The following is an 18,307-nucleotide window of genomic DNA, read 5'->3' on the forward strand; positions in this document are numbered from 1 at the left end:
ACTTCACTGATTCAGATGGGCACAGATATATCATTGTTTTTGTTGGTGGTGGTAGTCTTGGTAATGTTGGTGTTAGTGATTTGTGTTTAGGTTTTTGATTTGTGTATCTTACAGTAAAAAAGTTTTAAACAGACATTGGAGAGTCAGCTCAATGGGATGAGTGAGTGCTTTGCATTTAGAAGTCCTAAATTTATTCCTGGGCACTATTTGATCTCTGAGGCATCTCCTAATCATTAACTCAGGAGTAGCTCCTGAACACTACCAGATATGTCCCCTAAATACACAAAAGATTTTAACAGCAATGGGCTACAGCTGACTATTCTATAAACATGGGATTCTAATAACATTATAGAATTTTTCATTTAAAGTCAATTATTATAAGGGCAAAGGACACATATGCCCAATTCCATCCATGACACTGCATTGTTTCTAGAGTGTCATCAGCATGTATAACCCTAGAGGCCCTTGAACACTAGTAGGTAAGCCAGATATTGTTTGAAATATTTTAATTACATGTCACTTAATTCTTTCATAAATATTGTGAGATAGGAAACTACTTCCCTGATAGTGAGGAACATTCTTATTATCTGGCTCAGTCTCATAAATCCTTTCATCTTCCCATCCATTTATTTACCCAATAAGTAATTTTAGAACTTATTATATGCCAAATACCAATCTAGGTATGAAAAATATGGTAGTGTTACGTAGGACTCATTCATAGAGAGTTTTCATATCAATGAAACATATCATACAATCAGAAGTAGAGCGACCTTACAAATTTTTTTTTTATTTCTGTGGGATCAGTAAAGTGATCTGTGAGCTCAAAATCAGAAAATGCTTTAATAAACTGAAAATATAGCACAATGTTTAGGGTGCTTGCCTTGTATGAGATTGACCGGGGTTTGAATCCTGACACCTGGCTTTGATCCTCGCTCAGGTTCTCTTAAGCCAGAAGTGATTCCTGAGTGCAGAGTCAGGAGTAACCCTGAGAACTGCCAAGTGTGGCCCAAAAACCAAGAGTGGAAAAAATATTAATATAGTTTTTGGCTTTCCCTTAAAAGTTGTGTTAGCTTGAGCTAATTACTTAACTTTGACCATTTGTTTTGTCATTTATAAACAAGAGAAAACACTATTTTATGGTATTATTTGGAGAATGAAATGAATTATGTCATAAAATATTTAAAGCTTATATATGAGATCATTTTTCAAGAGACCCAAAAATAAAATACTAATAACGTTTTAAAAAGAGGACCCTGAAATCTATGATATAATTCTAACCATGCAAAACATCTAGAAACTCTGTCACTAACCCTTAACAATAGGGATCAAAACAAAATTGACACCCACCTCTATTTTCTGGAACTTACAATCTAGTGCATTCTAGTGCAAAGACACAGAACATGGATGTTATAAAGTGCTAATCTTTTTTTTTTTTTTTTTTTTTTTTTTTTTTTTTTGGTTTTTAGTTCACACCCTGTGACGCTCAGGGTTACTCCTGGCTATGCGCTCAGAAGTTGCTCCTGGCTTCTTGGGGGACCATATGGGACGCCGGGGGATCGAACCGCGGTCCGTCCTAGGCTAGTGCAGGCAAGGCAGGCACCTTACCTCCAGCGCCACCGCCCGGCCCCATAAAGTGCTAATCTTAAGGTATGGTTAATGCCATTCATAGACTATGATGGAGAAGGAAAACAGGAATCAGGGTTATAAATTGTCTGTGTCTGCAATTTTAGGAAGGGTGGTTAGTGAAGACATTTCTGAGATGACACAATCAGAAAAAGTTAAATTTTGAAGAAGTGAAGAAATGAGCCATGACTGGTGGTAGAGGAAACATTTAGTTTGGGACAACAGCCAAGAGCCCTGAGGCAGGATCTTGCTGGTTGGCCCCAATAAAAGAGGTGGGAGATAAGACCTAGAGATGGAGACTTATCAGGGCCAGGAAAATATTACCAATCAATTGTATTCCATTCAGTTCAATATTCAACATGACCTTTCAGTGTGCTGGTGTGAAAACAAATGTATCAGCTTTTTCCCTATGTAATTTGCCTTTTTTTTTTTAAAAAAAAATATCTTTATTTAAACACCACGATTCCAAACATGATTGTAGTTGGGTTTCAGTCATAAAAAGAACACCCCCCTTCACCAGTGCAACCTTCCCATCAACATTTCTTACAGAAAATTCCAAATAGTATTTTAGCATGCTCAAGTATATGAAGATAAGACATTATGCTTAAAAGTCTACAAGAACTGGTAATATAAAATTGTTACCCCACTTAGTATTTTTGTGCTCATTGTGCTTTACTGTAATTTCCTTAAAAACACAGAATAAATCTATTAAAGGTAGATAAAAATCTTTTTCTCCACCTTCCTTAGTTTTCCATACTGACACTTCAAGGTCAGTGGTGAATATCTTAGCTAGCATTTTCTCTTAAAAGTTGGCATTCAACTCCCCAATAACAATAATAGGCAGTAAGGAGAACACAGATCATTTGTTTATAGTTAAAAATTACTCTTCTTTGATCAGAAAACTTACACCAGAAAGCTTTATCTTTATAGGTCAATTAGTAATTCTTTACCCTGTGCAGCATGTAGTACTTTGGTTATTGTAGATTTTATTTGACAGATAACATGAAAACGTTTATTTTTAAAAATACAGAAAGTCAGCATTGAGTTTGCCAAAGTCAAGGGCTATATAGAGACTTGTGCTTCTGAGCTCTTCACAAAGTGGATGTGTTAAGAAATTCTCTAAGAGTTAAAACATACATTTAACTATCTCCAAAAGCTTTATTGGGCAGCTGTTACTACTATTAAGTGTCTTGATTTATCCTGACACACAAGGCAGACTCATAGAACTGAAGTTGTTGTTTTAATATAAATGAAAGAGTCCTAGTGTTGGAGTGGGGATGGTTGTTGCATTAAATAATTAACGATGGGGCTGGATGGTGGATGATGCCATCCAGCCCACATGGCTCTGCAACCTCCATGCAGCCGGCGAGTTCCAGGCCCAGGTGAAATCACTCACTCACACGCAGCCATCAGGAAGAATCATCTTTATTCATGCCCTTGCCACCACAGGTGTGTGGCCTATGTCAACCTTTTAAGCACAGCTATATTTTGCTAGCCCTGCATCTTATCTCCTGTTAGCCATCTTCCCTTTGGGCTCCATGCGGCCCAAAGATCCAAAAGCCAGGAAGCCAAGCCGGGCCAAAAGAGAAACGGCAAAAGGCCCGAATCCCCTGGCTCAGAGGTTTATCTATCCTTTTCCAGACCCCTCCCAGAAATGGGAGGTCTTGCAGGTAGTTACACCTATTATCCGGTTCCCAAAACTCCTCCCAGATATGGGTGGGTCTTGGGGTACACCACATTTCCCCCTTTTTTAAATATTTTCATGCGCCAACGTAATAAAGTGAAAATTAATATACCAGCCCTTTTCAAAAACATATCATTTACAAAATATACTTTACACCTGTAACCTAAAATTCTATTAATGCTTTTTTACCAAGCACTATTTCGGAACTTTCATGTTCCTATATTTTTAAACTATATTGGGGGAACTTCACTGTTCCTATATTTTTCCTATACACAAGTACTTCAGCATACATGCATAACATACATTTTAAAAACAGGCTAAGTACATTAAAATACACAGTAAAACATTTTGCAATTGAAAATATTAACTCTGAAAGACAACAAAACACATTTAAATTATAAAGAAAATGACTTAAGACAAAGATGCAGGTGGTTAGAAATTAGATGTTTAAATGAGCTAAACTGAATTACTTCCCTTTTATTTTTATTTTTTAACTATTAACTAAGTAAAACTTATCCCATTACCAACTATGAGTAAAATATAACGGCCCACTAATTTTCTACACCTAACCATAGTTCAGATGATTAATTTGTTCCACGCTGATCTCACCACGTGGCTTCTTTAAACTTTTAAAGTTCAGATGTTGTTTTGTTCCACGCTGATTTCACCACGTGGCTTCCTTTCAGTTTCAGGCCCCGCAGACGGTTTTGTAGACCATGAGGTTGCAGGTTCCGCTGCTTACTGCCGGTTCGCTTTTGCAGTTTTACCTTAGTGATCTGGAGGATGGATTTCAGGCTTGCCGCCGGAGCAAAAGCTGAGCTGAGCCGAGCCGAGATCCCAGCCGAGCCGAGCCCAGCCGCTTTTACCCTCTGGGCATCACTTTGGACAGTTTTTTTCGCTTCTGCTGTTTTACCTTTTCAGGCTTGCAGCGGAGCAAAAGCTGAGCTGAGCTGAGCTGAGGCGTTTCTGCTTCTGGGCCAATAGGAGCTTTTTGCCACTTTTCTGATGCTGGAGGGGCTTCACCGCTGCCTTATTTTTCCCTCCGGGCGCACTTTGGAAGCAGCTTATGGATGTTCAGAGTTTCAAGTGATTTAAACTAAAAGTTCAGTTCGAAATTTCCAAAGTCGAAATTCAAATTCAAGCCAAAGGTCATTTTTAGAAAATCAGTCCACTTTAAATACAGTCTTTTTTCTCCTCCGTTTCCAATTTAGACTTTTAATAAGTTTTTGAAGAGGCCGAGGTTTTTGGTTTTTGTAACAAAGTTTTAGTTCTGGGCCTGGGCTGGAGGTGATGCAAGCTTTCACCTTTGTACTTTCAGTTGCCCTTCTGCCCCTAGAAGGGGTTGCGGCCATCTTTGAACATGGCTTTACGTGGCCAAACACTTTGGGCTGACTGCATTTGAACAAAGCGAAAATCAAACAGAAGAGCAGAAATCTCACCATTTTTGCTGATTTCTTGGGTCCAGGATTCAGGTCAAAGTTCGGAGCGCCAGATGTTGTGTTAAATAAATAACGATGGGGCTGGATGGCGATGGATGGCGATGGATTCCTTTCTGCCACCCCAGGCCACATGGCTCTGCCACCTTCATCCAGCCGGCGAGTTCCAGGCCCAGGTGAAATTACTCACTCACACGCAGCCATCAGGAAGAATCATCTTTATTCATGCCCTTGCCACCACAGGTGTGTGGCCTATGTCAACCTTTTAAGCACAGCTATATTTTGCTAGCCCTGCATCTTATCTCCTGTTAGCCATCTTCCCTTTGGGCTCCATGCGGCCCAAAGATCCAAAAGCCAGGAAGCCAAGCCGGGCCAAAAGAGAAACGGCAAAAGGCCCGAATCCCCTGGCTCAGAGGTTTATCTATCCTTTTCCAGACTCCTCCCAGAAATGGGAGGTCTTGCAGGTAGTTACACCTATTATCCGGTTCCCAAAACTCCTCCCAGATATGGGTGGGTCTTGGGGTACACCGTGAGGCTTTTCTTGACTCCGCACAGCTCCTACAGTCCCTATGGCCTGGTGGGTCTGAAGGTTGTAGGGTGACAGCAGAAAAATTCACAAAGCAGTCAGATGAAGTTCTAAGAGTCAGCCAGCTTTATTTCATGGTCCTAATCTAACATATACATTTATTTCCTCACGTAGCTTCTATGCTAGCCTTTTCCAAGCAGCAACTTCTCTGCTCCTTCTCTGGCTCTCACTGCCTCTATTTCTCTTTGAGCTGCTTCTCCAGGCTTCCTTGCTGACTCCCTTTGCTGATACTACTACTGCTACTGCTTCTTTGCTGCTGCTTCTTTGCTGCTGCTGCTGCTGCTTTGCTGATGCTGAAACCTTTGCTGACTCTAACTCTCCTTCTTATTCCTTTTCTCCCCCTCAAGCAGATTCCTTTTCCAGCCCATTCCAGGTGTGGGCAGTTCTGATCAGGTGGGATAAATAAGAAGTTGGGGGAGGGGATACACACATTCTCTATCTTTTTTGTATTATTACAGAAGCACTATTGATAAGTCTAGAACATCCAAGTTTCTTTTCATAATTACAAGAACTTTTCTGCAGATAATACAGCTTGAAAATAAGCTGGTATGTAGGATACACAATATAACATCATAGCAATTGGGAAACATTCACTAGGATAGCTTAGAACTTTCAAAACTCTAATATGCATTTCCTCAGAATTGTGCAAACAAATATTAAAGCACTAAAGTTAGATAGAAAATTTTCTGTTTACAACGGGGGTTTAGAACAAAACAAGATCCATACAGATAAAACACAATTTAACCAGCAAGACAATGACAGATGCTAATGAAGTCAAGAGATTTAACCTAAACCAAAGTTAAGATGCTGGAAGTTCTGCAAAACAGCTTCTCCCCCCGTTGATCTTCAGCTGGTCTTGGATCTTCCATCTTCTCCATCTTTACCTTCTGTGTTAGGCTGCCAAGGTCATCTGGGTTGGAATCTGAGTTGTGGGGAATCCACTCCTCTACCTGCTACCAGATCCTTTCCAAGGAGGTTTCTGGCTTTTTTCCCACCCCCCCAATCAGTGACCTCTCTTTGCAGTTTGGGAGGCTGTGGTAGGAGAAAGGTTGGGTGCCTAGGCTTCTAGGGGGAGCTCCAAATTTTCAGCTCTCCCCACCCCCTCCATATCTAGTGTATGTCCCAATGGAAGGAGCCTACCATGCTCAGAACAGATACCACATGTATTTTGGGCTCCCCATTCTCAGTTAAGCTTAAAAAGCCATGGCAAGTCACCAAAGGGCCAAAGCATTCACCATTGTTGTAGTCTTCTTCTTGGTTCCAGGGTTCAAGTCAGTCTAGGATTCAGGTGCCAGTTGTTGTTTTAATATAAATTAATGAGTTCTATTGTTGGTGTGGGGGTGGTGAGGCCTTTCTTGGCTAGGCCTGGCTCCTGCAGCCCCTATGGCTTGGCAGGTCTGTAGGTTACATGGTGATGGCAGAAAAATTAACAGAGCAGTCAGATGTGCCAGGAGTCAGTCAGCTTTATTTCACAGACCTAGCCATCCTGTACATTTCCTCAAATGGCTTCTATGCTGAGCCTTTTCCTAGCAGCTACTTCTCTGCTCCTTTTCTGGCTTTCTCTGCCTTTGTCTCCCTTTCAGCTGCTCCTCAACTTCATTACTGACTGACTTTCCTTTGCTGCTTCTTTGCTGATTCTCTGCTGATTTTCTTGTTGATTCTCTCTGCTAATTCTCCTTGTTGATCCTCTCTGCTGATTTTCTCTGTTGATTCTCCTTGTTGATTTTTTTCTGCTGCTTCTCCCTTCTATCTCTAACTCTCCTTTTTATCCCCTCGCTCCCCCCAAGCAGACTCCCCTTCTCACCCATTCCAGGTGTAGGTGTCTCTGATCATCAGATGGATAAATAAGTTGGGGGAGGGGATATGCACATGAAATGATGTTGGTTAGTTCATTCTAGTAAAATTATTTGTTAAATAAAGCATGAGTTCAATTTTCAAAGAAACAACTCTTCTTTGGGCCCTAATACCAGAATAGTTTTACATTACCTTAAAAGTCAAGTTTTTAGCCCAAAAGACCAAATTCAAGTGATGTACTCTTTATTCCATGTTGCAAAGCCAATCCCAGAATATATGGCCCAGAGAAATACCAAAGTGCTGTGCATCCCCAGGTGCAAAGATTAACATATCATCAAGGGAATTCATATGAGGTTCTATGTGAGTTTTTCTATTTTCAAGTACAATAATTGCTTTGTTCACTGTTGTTGTTGAGGGATTTAAACTTATAACCTACGGAGCTGGAGAGATAGTGTACAGAAGGTACATTTGCCATCCATGCTGCCAAGAGCTGACCAACCTGTTTGAGCTTCTGTATCAGCCTATGGTCCCCTGGGTCTCATCATTAGTAATTCCTGAGTGCAGAGCCAGAAGTAGCTCCTGAGCACTGCTGGATGTGTTCCAAAAGTCAAATATAAAAACTTATGACCTAATGGTGAATAAAAATGAAGTTTCATGTTGCATTAATGAAAGTATATTACATAAAGCCAAAAACTGATTTAGTAGTGTGCAGTACATGTAAGACTGATTTAAATACTGAATAAACTTTGGGGGGGGGGGGAAATGTAACTAACCAAAGAAGTGTCAATTCAGGGACAGTTGAAGACATCAGAAATGTTTTTTTTTTTTTTGAAGAAATAGAATTTTTATATATTACTACTAGAAAATTATGGGCCCGGAGAGATAGCACAGCTGTGTTTGCCTTGCAAGCAGCCAATCCAGGACCTAAGGTGGTTGGTTCGAATCCCGGTGTCCCATATGATCCCCCATGCCTGCCAGGAGCTATTTCTGAGCAGACAGCCAGGAGTAACCCCTGAGCAACACCGGGTGTGGCCCAAAAACCAAAAATAAATAAATAAATAAATAAGTAAATATGTTAAGTCACTGCCGAAAAAAACTCCTAATGTTAAACATAGAGTTACCAGGTGACCCAAATATTATACACATATATATTTGTGATAATTGAGAAAATATGTTTAAATATAACTTATACATGAAGGTAAAGAACAGCATTATTACGTCTCAGAAGAGTAAACACCATAAGTGTTTATCAACTGAGTTTTGCCTAGGGGCCAGAGCAGTGACGCAAGTGGTAAGGTGTTTGCCTTGCACGTACTAACCTATTATGAACCATAGTTTGATCCCCAGCATCCCATATGGTCCCCCAAGCGAGGAGAGATTTTCTTTTTTTTGGGGGGGGTCACCCCTAGCAGCGCTCAGGGGTTACTCCTGGCTCTATGCTCAGAAATTGCTTCTGGCAGGCTTGGGGGACCATATGGGATGCCAGGATTTGTACCACCGTCCTTCTGCATGCAAGGCAAACACCTTACCTCCATGCTATCTCTCCGGCCCCAAGCAAGGAGTGATTTTTGAGTGCATATCCAGAAGTAACCCCTGAGCATCACCGGGTGTGGCCCCAAAACCCAAAACAAACAAAAAAATTGAAAAAAATAAAAGAAATGTTTTGCCTAGAGAAGTCATGGGGACTAGTTTAAGAAATTTGATATATCATCTGTGGCATGTAGCTTCAACTGACTATGAGTTATTTTAGATGGTAGCTATAAAATGACAAGAGGATGGGCTTTAGTTTGGGGACAGATTTGCACCATTTGCACTACTACTCTGAACAACATCTTAGGTATTGTTTCCCCTCAGTCTCCTAAGAACCCGGTTACATGTTGTGTTGTATTATGTCCCTTTTGTTCCCCTTTCCTTTAGCTTATTAATTTCTCAAAATTGTCTCCTGTATGCCAATCTTTATTATACACTTTGAAATACACTTGGCCCACATGCTTATAATCATCACTCACAGTTATGGAGAGTTAAATGAGACAACAGAGTTAACTGAGAAAATAGAGTTAACAGAGAGTTACCTGGAGAAACATGACTACCACAAAGAATGAGCCAAATATGTGTGAAGAGATCACAAGAGTCACTAAACTGGGCATCCAAGAGCATTGAATCCCATTCATATTTCACCATGTCCAGAATATGTAGGAATGCTCTGTATTCACAGACTCATTGAATTCTCAAAATAATTGAGAGGATGATAGTTATTGTCCTCATTTTGTTGATGAAAAAACTGAGATCTAGAGAAGTTCAGTAACTTCACTGAGAAAATGGTAGCAGTCTGACCAACCATTAATATCTAAGTAGAGCTAACATTTACTGAATGAGGGAAGGTTAAATATGTGCATCAAAGACAAGACCTACTGGTAGCATATAAAGGTCAAAGAAAAACAAGTGCAGGATAGGAGGTGAGTAAAAGAAACTAAAGTTAAATAGCAGTAAAAATAACCTTGAATATAGACTTCAAATTCATACCTTTGTCCAATCTTTTACAATGATAAAATCTTTGATCATTTATGCTGATATTTTTATTGGCATCTTAGACTTTGCAAAAGTGCATGGCTTGGCCCTCTTAAATTCTTTTAAGCTCTAGTTCAAACTCCAAGTACCACATAATTGGGTCAGAGAAGCCCTAATCATCGTCCCTACACTACTAGGTATCCCAAGCATTAGCTATCTAATGGCCTGGTTAAGTATATTGAGAATGGACCCTAACTCCTCCCCCCCACCCCTCATTGGAGAGCCTTTTTCCTTTCCACATAAATGTTTTAGTCTATTTCTAGAGATATTCAATATATGTAACTCTTTTCACATGCTTAGATGGCTTGGGTAATGCTGCCACACCTCTTCCCAATCAATCGCCTCCAGAATAGAAGAAATGCTGAGCCTCAGGGTTGCGCAAGGCCAAAGATGAATGACTTGAGACTGCTTATGTGTAATAGAAGACAGGAAGAGAGGATACCTGATGCATTGCTTCTTTTTTGGGGGATTATAAAGTTGAAAAAGAGCAAAAAACATAGATATCTAATATACTCACACTGTGCAGTCTCCATTTGTCCCTCAAAATATATTATCCCTTGGGGTCCCTTTAACTTTCTGGATTACTGTTGGTTTTTTGACCAATGGGAGGAGTAGAAAGAAAAGAAGCAGTGCTTAGGAGATCATATGTGGGAATGGACACCTATGATACATTATTCATTTCCAGAAAAAAACTATCCATAAAGAGAAACAGTAGTGGAGCTTCATAAATTCAGAAAACCATTCATTTTTGCTATATGAAAAATTCTTTCCTGGAAAATCTCTTGATGACAGTGTAGTAACAATGAATCATCCAGGAAACAATTCAGTTCAGAAGAACTGCTTGGGCCCAGACCATTTCTGTACCCATTATAGTGCTGACATTATGAGGTGAATATCCATTATAGTTTCCCTCTTCTTTTTCATGCTGTTCAGTGTCTAGAGTCGAGAATAAAATGTAGTTCTTTAGTCACAATTTAGTTCTCTAACATACCAGGCTAAATCCTGTTTCTTATTTATATTTAAATTAACATATAAGTTAAATATATAACTTATAAATCAGTAAACTTAAAATATATATGCCTGGTTGATTAAATTTGCATATCTAAGTAAATTTTTCTGAATCTTTTTGATTGTTATTGGTAATTAGCAGTTGACTATTATATAGACTTTCTCTTTCAAATCTTTCTGTATATTGATGTAAATGAAATAAAAGGATTTAATTATTCCACAGAGTGAGAGAAATATGATTTCACAAGTAAGTAAAGCTTTAGAAACCTATTAGTTATTGTTTTGTTTTTTACTATATCTGGTAAGCTTAGAGCTAACCCCTGGATCTGCACTCTGGGATCACTCCTGTCAGGGTTTGGGGGAATTGAACCGGGTCAACTGTGTGCAAGGCAAGTGCCCCACTTACTGTATTCTCTCTCTCTCTCTCTCTTTCTCTCTCTCTCTCTCTCTCTCTCTCTCTCTCTCTCTCTCTCTGTCTTTCTCGGCTCCAATTAAGTCTAATTTTTTTAAGTTCCCAGGTATTATCTTAAAATTTGGGAGGTTAGAAAGGTAGAGTTAAGAGTTATACATTTATACATTTAAGAGTTTACATTTTCATTTGATAAAAAAAAAAGTCATCTGATACAAGAAACCAATCTTTCTCTTTCCAAGTAACTTCAAAATTTTATATTTAGAAATTATCCTTAGGTCTAATCAGTTTCATTAGAACTTTAGAAAACCTAATGGTCAGGGAATATTTATTTACAAGTTTGATTAGAGCAAGTTAAATTTTGCCTGGTTTGTTTAAATTAGTGGGAAAACAACCCGTTTATTTATTCCTTGTTAAATAAGAGCTGATATGACATAGAATGTTGTGTCAAAAATACACTGATATTTCCACTGGTTTAGCATTACTCTATGTGATCATCTAGTTTGATAGCTACTTGTAGGAAATGTTTTTGCGTAAGCAACTCACTGAGACTTTGGAAATAAAGTAACATTCCTGTGAAGTTTCTTTCTTAAATAACAACTATCCTATAATTACACTCATTTTGGGAAATAAAGATAGTTCTATTTATAATAAGTAGACCACATTATGAGTAAAAAGTATAGATGAGACTGTCCCTTATTATCAACTACTATATTTAATTTTTAAGTCTAACTTAAATGTTCAACCATACTTTTTAGATATTCCAATTTTTTTTTCTACTTTTACTCATTAGAGATTTTATAGTAGGACCAGAATTGATGTTGCTTAGTACTGGCAAAGGGTGTGTGTGTGGGTGGGGCATGATGTATCTTCTTTTGTTTTAACTTTTGGATCACACCTGATGGTGCTTAGGGCCACTCCTGCTCTGCACTCAGAAATCGCCCCTGGCAGGCTGGGGGACCATATGGGATGCTGGGAATCAAACCAGGTCCCTCCCGGGTTGGCTGCATGCAAAGCAAAAGCCCCACTGCTGTGCCATTCCTCCTGCCCTGAGGGGGGCAGGTGATATATTTTTTAAGTTGTAAAATGCTATTGGAAGAATTCATCAAACACTATTCCATTCTTAAATTTTTGTTTTATAGTTCTTTTTTTACAACATTTCAGATGAGTTCACACAGAAACTACATTATGACTCAAACAGTGAAACTTTATTGGGATATTTTGACGACAATTTTACACCATGCCAAATATTTAGATTTTAGAAATATGTTATGGTATGACTCATTGCAAGATGACTTCCTATATGAGTCAAATCACATTTTCTAGATCAAAATTTAAACAGAGGAATTTTGCTGCAAGATAGTATCTTCAGAAAGTATATGTTAGTTCATTCCCTCAGAATCATCATTAGAGGATTTCCAGTGTATAAAGAAGTGACCCACATTTTTCTGCTTTTTGGGTCAAACCCGGCAGCACTCAGGGGTTACTCCTGGCTCCACCCTCAGAAATCGCTCCTGGCAGGCTCAATGGGGCCATATGGGATGCAGGATTTGAACCAATGGTCTTCTGCAAGAAAAGGCAGGCGCCTTACTCCATGCTATCTCTCTGGCCCCTTCCTGCTTTAATATTAAATCTAGCTTAGACATTGCCATATATAATATATATATTATATATATATATATATATATATATTATATATATTTATATTCTTCCCTAGTAAAAGGAGGGATTAATCAAAACTAATTTTCTAAACAAAATTTCATTTATTTCTTGTTGGGAGTAAAATTTGTAAAATCTTCCTGACTATTATGAACACAATAGATATTATAAAATAAATAACCTGACACTTTAACATATAACTTCTGGTAGGATTAATGAAAAGCTGAGTCCACTCCATAAAGAGTAATACTGTGGTAACGAGAGGGACTGACACATATAGAAATACTACAGTACAAATGCCACAGATTCCCAGCCCCATCATCCAGAGAAAAAAAATTTGTAATACATTACAAGTCACCAACCTTGTGTCCAGATAGAAACTTCTAGAGAAAATATATAAAATTTCATCTGACTAGATGTATTCGGTTTTATAATAGTTACAGATGAAAATAAGTGACCATTTAGAATTTTAAACAAAGTACAAAACCACATACTTTTCTCATTAAACAGGAAATCTTAAATCAAAGAAAACTGAATCTAAGGCCAGGTAACTTGTCAATCCTTCAGAGACTTTCCAAGAAGTGCTTATCAGCACATCTATAGCCCAAACCATGAATATGTTGTTGACTGATTCATTAGGGTAGCTTCATTTTGTTTACAAGCTTTTGTCATTTCTCCAAGAAGTCATTTCAAAAATATCTTCCAGATGCTAGCTAACTAAGCACTTCTTAACTATATCCACAAAGGTCAGACAATTTACTGGCATTTGACTATGGAGAAGAGGAAGTCTGTATTGCATCTTGTGCTCTTAATGAAACCCGGCAACATAGGACTGACCGTATTAGTCTCAGCACAGGCGGTCTAAAGATGGCAAAGACCCAAGGGTCAATTATTGAATTAATTGATAAAAATCTAAGCGCGAGAAGGTCCCAGTTTTTCTGAGAGTAAAAAGATTTATCCATATATGCAGATACCTGTAAAAAGCAAAAGGAGAAATTATGTCAGTTTTATATTGGATCAGAGGATAGGTAATAAATTCTATTCTATTGAAAATAAAAAAGTAATATATATATACATATATATATATATTTGTATGTGATAGTGGTGATGAAAGACAAGCAAAATCTCATTGTTCTCCCATCTGTAAATCACAGTATAATGGTGGAAAGGATATTCTTTGTGGATTATGATCAATAAACTACCAGGAACAATATTCTGGGCTTATTATTGGGAATAGATGGAAATCATATAAACTTTGGCAGCTAGAACAGAAATTGGTTTAACAATAACGTTAAATTATTTTTAATAATATAAATATAAGAATGGAATTATCAGGTTCTATTTATCAATAATGTAATATATATCATTTGAATGATACTAAATTTATTTTATTCCTAGGCCCTTTCTTAAAAAATACCTAAAATTGTAAGTATCTTTTTAGACAGATAAAAATTATTTACCAAATACTTAATCTGGTTTAATTGTCACAATTTAATACCAGGTGTATAACCATAGTCTCATTAGTGAAAATATGGATTCTGGCCATTAGACTGCCTAGGTTTGAATCTTAATTCTGGCTCTGGATATAATTTAGGAGCTTAATAAAGTCAATGACTTATGCTTTAGTTTCTACATCTTCAAAATGAGGTCATGAGGCTGGAGAGATAGTTAGGTGATAAGGGCCTTTGCTTTGCATGCAGATGATCCTGGTTCTTTTTTTTTTTTCCTAATAATTCTTTATTTAAGGCACCATGGTAGCAAACATGTTCATAGTTGGGTTTTCAGCCATAAAATACACAACCCCCCTTCACCAGTGTAACTGTCCTGCCACCAATGCCCCCATTTTTTCTTGTCCCCCCATCCCCCTGCCTGTCTTTGAGACAGGAATTGTATTTCTCTCTCTAATCATTTTCATGGTTGTTATTAGTGTAGTTATTTCTCTACTGAACTCACTATTCTTTGTGGTAAACTTCATATGGTGGGCCAGTTCTTTCAGCCCTTTATCTTTATTGTCTCAGTGTAGTATTACCATAATGTCGTATTTTTCTTAAATTCCCATAGATGAGTGAGACTACTCTGTATCTATCTCTCTCCCTCTGACCTTATTTCACTCAGCATAAAAATTTTCCATGTCCATCATGTATAGGAAAATTTCATGACTTAATTTTTCTAACACTGCCTAATATTTCATTAGGTATATATACCACAGTATCTTTAGCCACCCATCTGTGTCGGGCATCTAGGTTGTTTCCAAATTTTGACTATTGTAAATAGGCATGCAGAAGGTATTATTATTATTGTGCTTTTGTGGTTTAGCAGTGACCATTAGCATTAGTCTACCATTAGCAGTACCCTAGCAGTGGTTATAGCTGGATCATCTAGGAGTTCAATTTCCAATTTTTTAAAATAAATATTCATAGGAGGCACATGAAATGTTCACATTACTAATTAATCAGGTAGATGCGAATCAAAAAACAATGAGATATCTCATGCTACAGAGACTGGCACACATCACAAAGAACAAGAACAACCATTGCTGGCAGGGATGTAGGGAGAAAGGAACTCTTATTCACTGCTAGTAGGAATGCCATCTAGTCCAGTCTTTCTGGAAAACAATAGGGAAATTCCTTAAAAAATTGGAAATTGACCTTCCATATGATCCAGCAATACCACTACTAGTGATTCTGATTCTATCTCTACTATCACATGGTCCCCTGAGCACTGCCAGGAGTGACCATAGAGTAGGGAGCCAAGAATAATTCTGAGTAGAATTATGTGTGGTGATACTCTATTCCGATGGGTAATGATAATAACAAGACCTGCCTATTTTAAGGGGTTCATGGAAGGACAAAGGTATAAATGGAGTAATACATGTAAGCTTAGGGACTCTGCCACTGTTGTCTATTTTTCATCAATGAGCACATAAAATAAATAAATAAATAAATAAACAAATAAATAAATAAATAAAAGATGTAGGGAAGTTAGGTAACTTGTCCAGATTCCTGGGGTTGGTAAATGGCTGAGTCTAGGTACAAATTCCATCTCTCTTGATACTCATACAATGCCAAGAACATTTGTTAAGTGTCAAGCATTTATATTATATTAGAGAAAGATATTTAGAATAATGTCTTAAAACACTGAGAACTTATGCATCTTCACACTCTGGCCTATGTTTTCAGGTAGTTATACCTATTTCAGACAAATTCCTTAGATATTAGAGCACAATGTTTTGGTTAACTTGTGCTTGATAAACAATCATACTACTTTCAAAAAAAATCAAACCACTTCCACAGAGCTTACAGAAATAAAGGAAAACAAACTAAATCACATTTTGCTGAATTCAAGTTCCTTTATAGTGCTCCCGGGATTTTCTTACCCAGTGGTTTCCTGTGGAATTAGGGAGCTATTACCTCTCTCTGCCTTCTATCACCTAGATGAAGGAATGATTTACTTTCCTTCTCTGGGTACTCTGCAAGGCATCTGGAAACTGGAAACAAAGCAGACTTAAGGAGGGCTAAGAGTAGTCATCTTCAGTTGCTATGTTAAGACTAATCAGAAAGGTTGGCAGCCAGCAGTGTTATATGCCAGAGAATCTTGGCACAGGGAATGGAGAAGATACTTGGCAGTTAAGGACACAGTAGAAATTGCTGGTAGATTTCCCCAATTACAGAGAGGAAGAAAGTTTTGGTGGGGAAATGCAATGAAGTAAAACTTTCTGTCAGTTAAACCACTTGTGATGAAGAATACACAGTAATTTCAGACTTGAAAACTCAGGATAACAGTGGGAACATACGTCTAATAAATATATTAGTCCTTACACACAAAAACACAAACAACCAACACACAGATGAGTACTCTTATAAAAAAAGTCTGTAGATGAGTTATTACAGCCTCAAAGGAATTTGTCTAGTAGACATGGGCAGTGCAGCAAGTATTATAGCCAGCAGACTTTGCATATGAGTCAGTTTTTCAGTAGAGAATAACCCACTATCCTATGAATGAGAGAGCAAGGAGAAGTGAAAATTGGTTTGAGAAGATGAAGTAATCCTGTACTGTTTCCTTTCCTTTTCACTGATTGGCTAAATAAGCTTTAGAAATACCTCTAAGGACATGGCCAACATTTTTGTACAAGACAAATTTTTTATGCTTGGAAAAAAGCATACTTCAGTGACCCTATGATGTTACTTTTATCATCCACTTTCCGTTTATTTTTCCTGATTTTTGTCTTTTGCATTAGATATCATCACTATTAATCTTGTGTGTCTTAGATTATACTTCTTGGGGGAGCCCACAACCAGCTAAATTCAAGGTTTACTTCTAGTTCTGCACACAAGACTTACTCTTGATGGAACTCAGGGAATATATGGGATGTGTGGAACCTGTTGGGTATCAAATCCAAAAAGGCCATGTGCCCGACAAACACTTTACCCAGGGTACTATTCAGTCTAGTCTCTGGGCTTATACTTTTATTGTTGTAAATAATACCTAACATAAAATTTATCCTTTTAAATGATTTTTTTTGTTTTTTTTGTTTTTTGGCCACACCTGTTTGATGCTCAGGGGTTACTCCTGGCTATGTGCTTAGAAATTGCCCCCTGGCTTGGGGGACCATATGGGATGCCAGGAGTCAAACCATGGTCCTTCCTTGGCTAGTACTTGCAAGGCAGACATCTTACCTCTAGTGCCACCTCACCGGCCCCTTTAATAATTTCTTAATGTCTTCAGTGTATTCAAGTACATTCTCATTGTTCTGCACCTTTATTTTTATTCTTTTTGTTTTCTATAGATTGTGATATCTGAGACTTTAAAGGAAATCTTCTCATCATTGAAACAGTCAAGGGCTTACCCAGACACTAGATTCTGATGCACAAACTTTATACTCCCAAGAAGCAATATTCCTCTGCTTGAACCATTCTAGGGAGCAGGACCAAGACCCTTAGCTTGAATCATCTCAAAATTGTTTCAAACTAGCCAAATTAGTGAGTCCTAAACTGTCTGACCTACCTACCTACCTGGTAAAGCAAACTCCATTAAAGTCTGTGGTTCAGGCACTGCCCTGGATTCTTCTTCTGCCTCCTGAGATATGCTAGCACTTCCCAGTGGTCCTGTGAATCATGCTTTGCATCTTGATTTTAGAAACTGAGAGGACAACTGTTGTTTTCTTGAGTCATACCTGTTGCTCTTTCTGTAGCCTCTCCTGGCTGACCATCACCTAACAGACTCCATCATCCAGCTCCATCATCTAGCACTGGAACTTTTCTCATAGTAATTAATCCATAGGCCACTTAAACAATAATACTATATTCCCAAATTCCTCTAAACAGTCCATAAATTTAAAGGCTGACACAATAGATATATTAACTAGTTAATAGAGTTGTAGTGATATTCTTGAATTCCACTTCAGGAACTGGTAGAATAAATTTGTGTCTTTGTATATGCTACAAATAAATTTGTTATGAGAAAATATAGCCAGTGCAACTTTCAATAAGTGAGCATTCAACTCACTTTCAACAAGTGAGATTTCATTCCTAATAGCAAAG

General features: G+C 38.0%; 1 protein-coding gene across 2 annotated transcripts in view; it reads right to left on the reverse strand.

Annotated features, from left to right (window-relative positions):
- Positions 1-13,533: 13,533 nt before the first annotated feature.
- PTGER2 (prostaglandin E receptor 2) overlaps positions 13,534-18,307 on the reverse strand; it is a 23,938-nt gene continuing 19,164 nt past the window's right edge. The window contains exon 2 of one of the 2 annotated variants that reach the window (XM_049767443.1): positions 13,534-13,741. In XM_049767443.1, coding sequence (XP_049623400.1) covers positions 13,538-13,741 — 204 coding nt within the window. In that variant the 3' untranslated portion in view covers positions 13,534-13,537. The remainder of the gene's footprint in view (positions 13,742-18,307) is intronic. The other variant, XR_007492102.1, reaches the window with a different exon arrangement.

This window comes from Suncus etruscus, chromosome 2, assembly GCF_024139225.1.
Source record: "Suncus etruscus isolate mSunEtr1 chromosome 2, mSunEtr1.pri.cur, whole genome shotgun sequence".
In the NCBI taxonomy this organism is placed as follows: Eukaryota; Metazoa; Chordata; class Mammalia; order Eulipotyphla; family Soricidae; genus Suncus; species Suncus etruscus.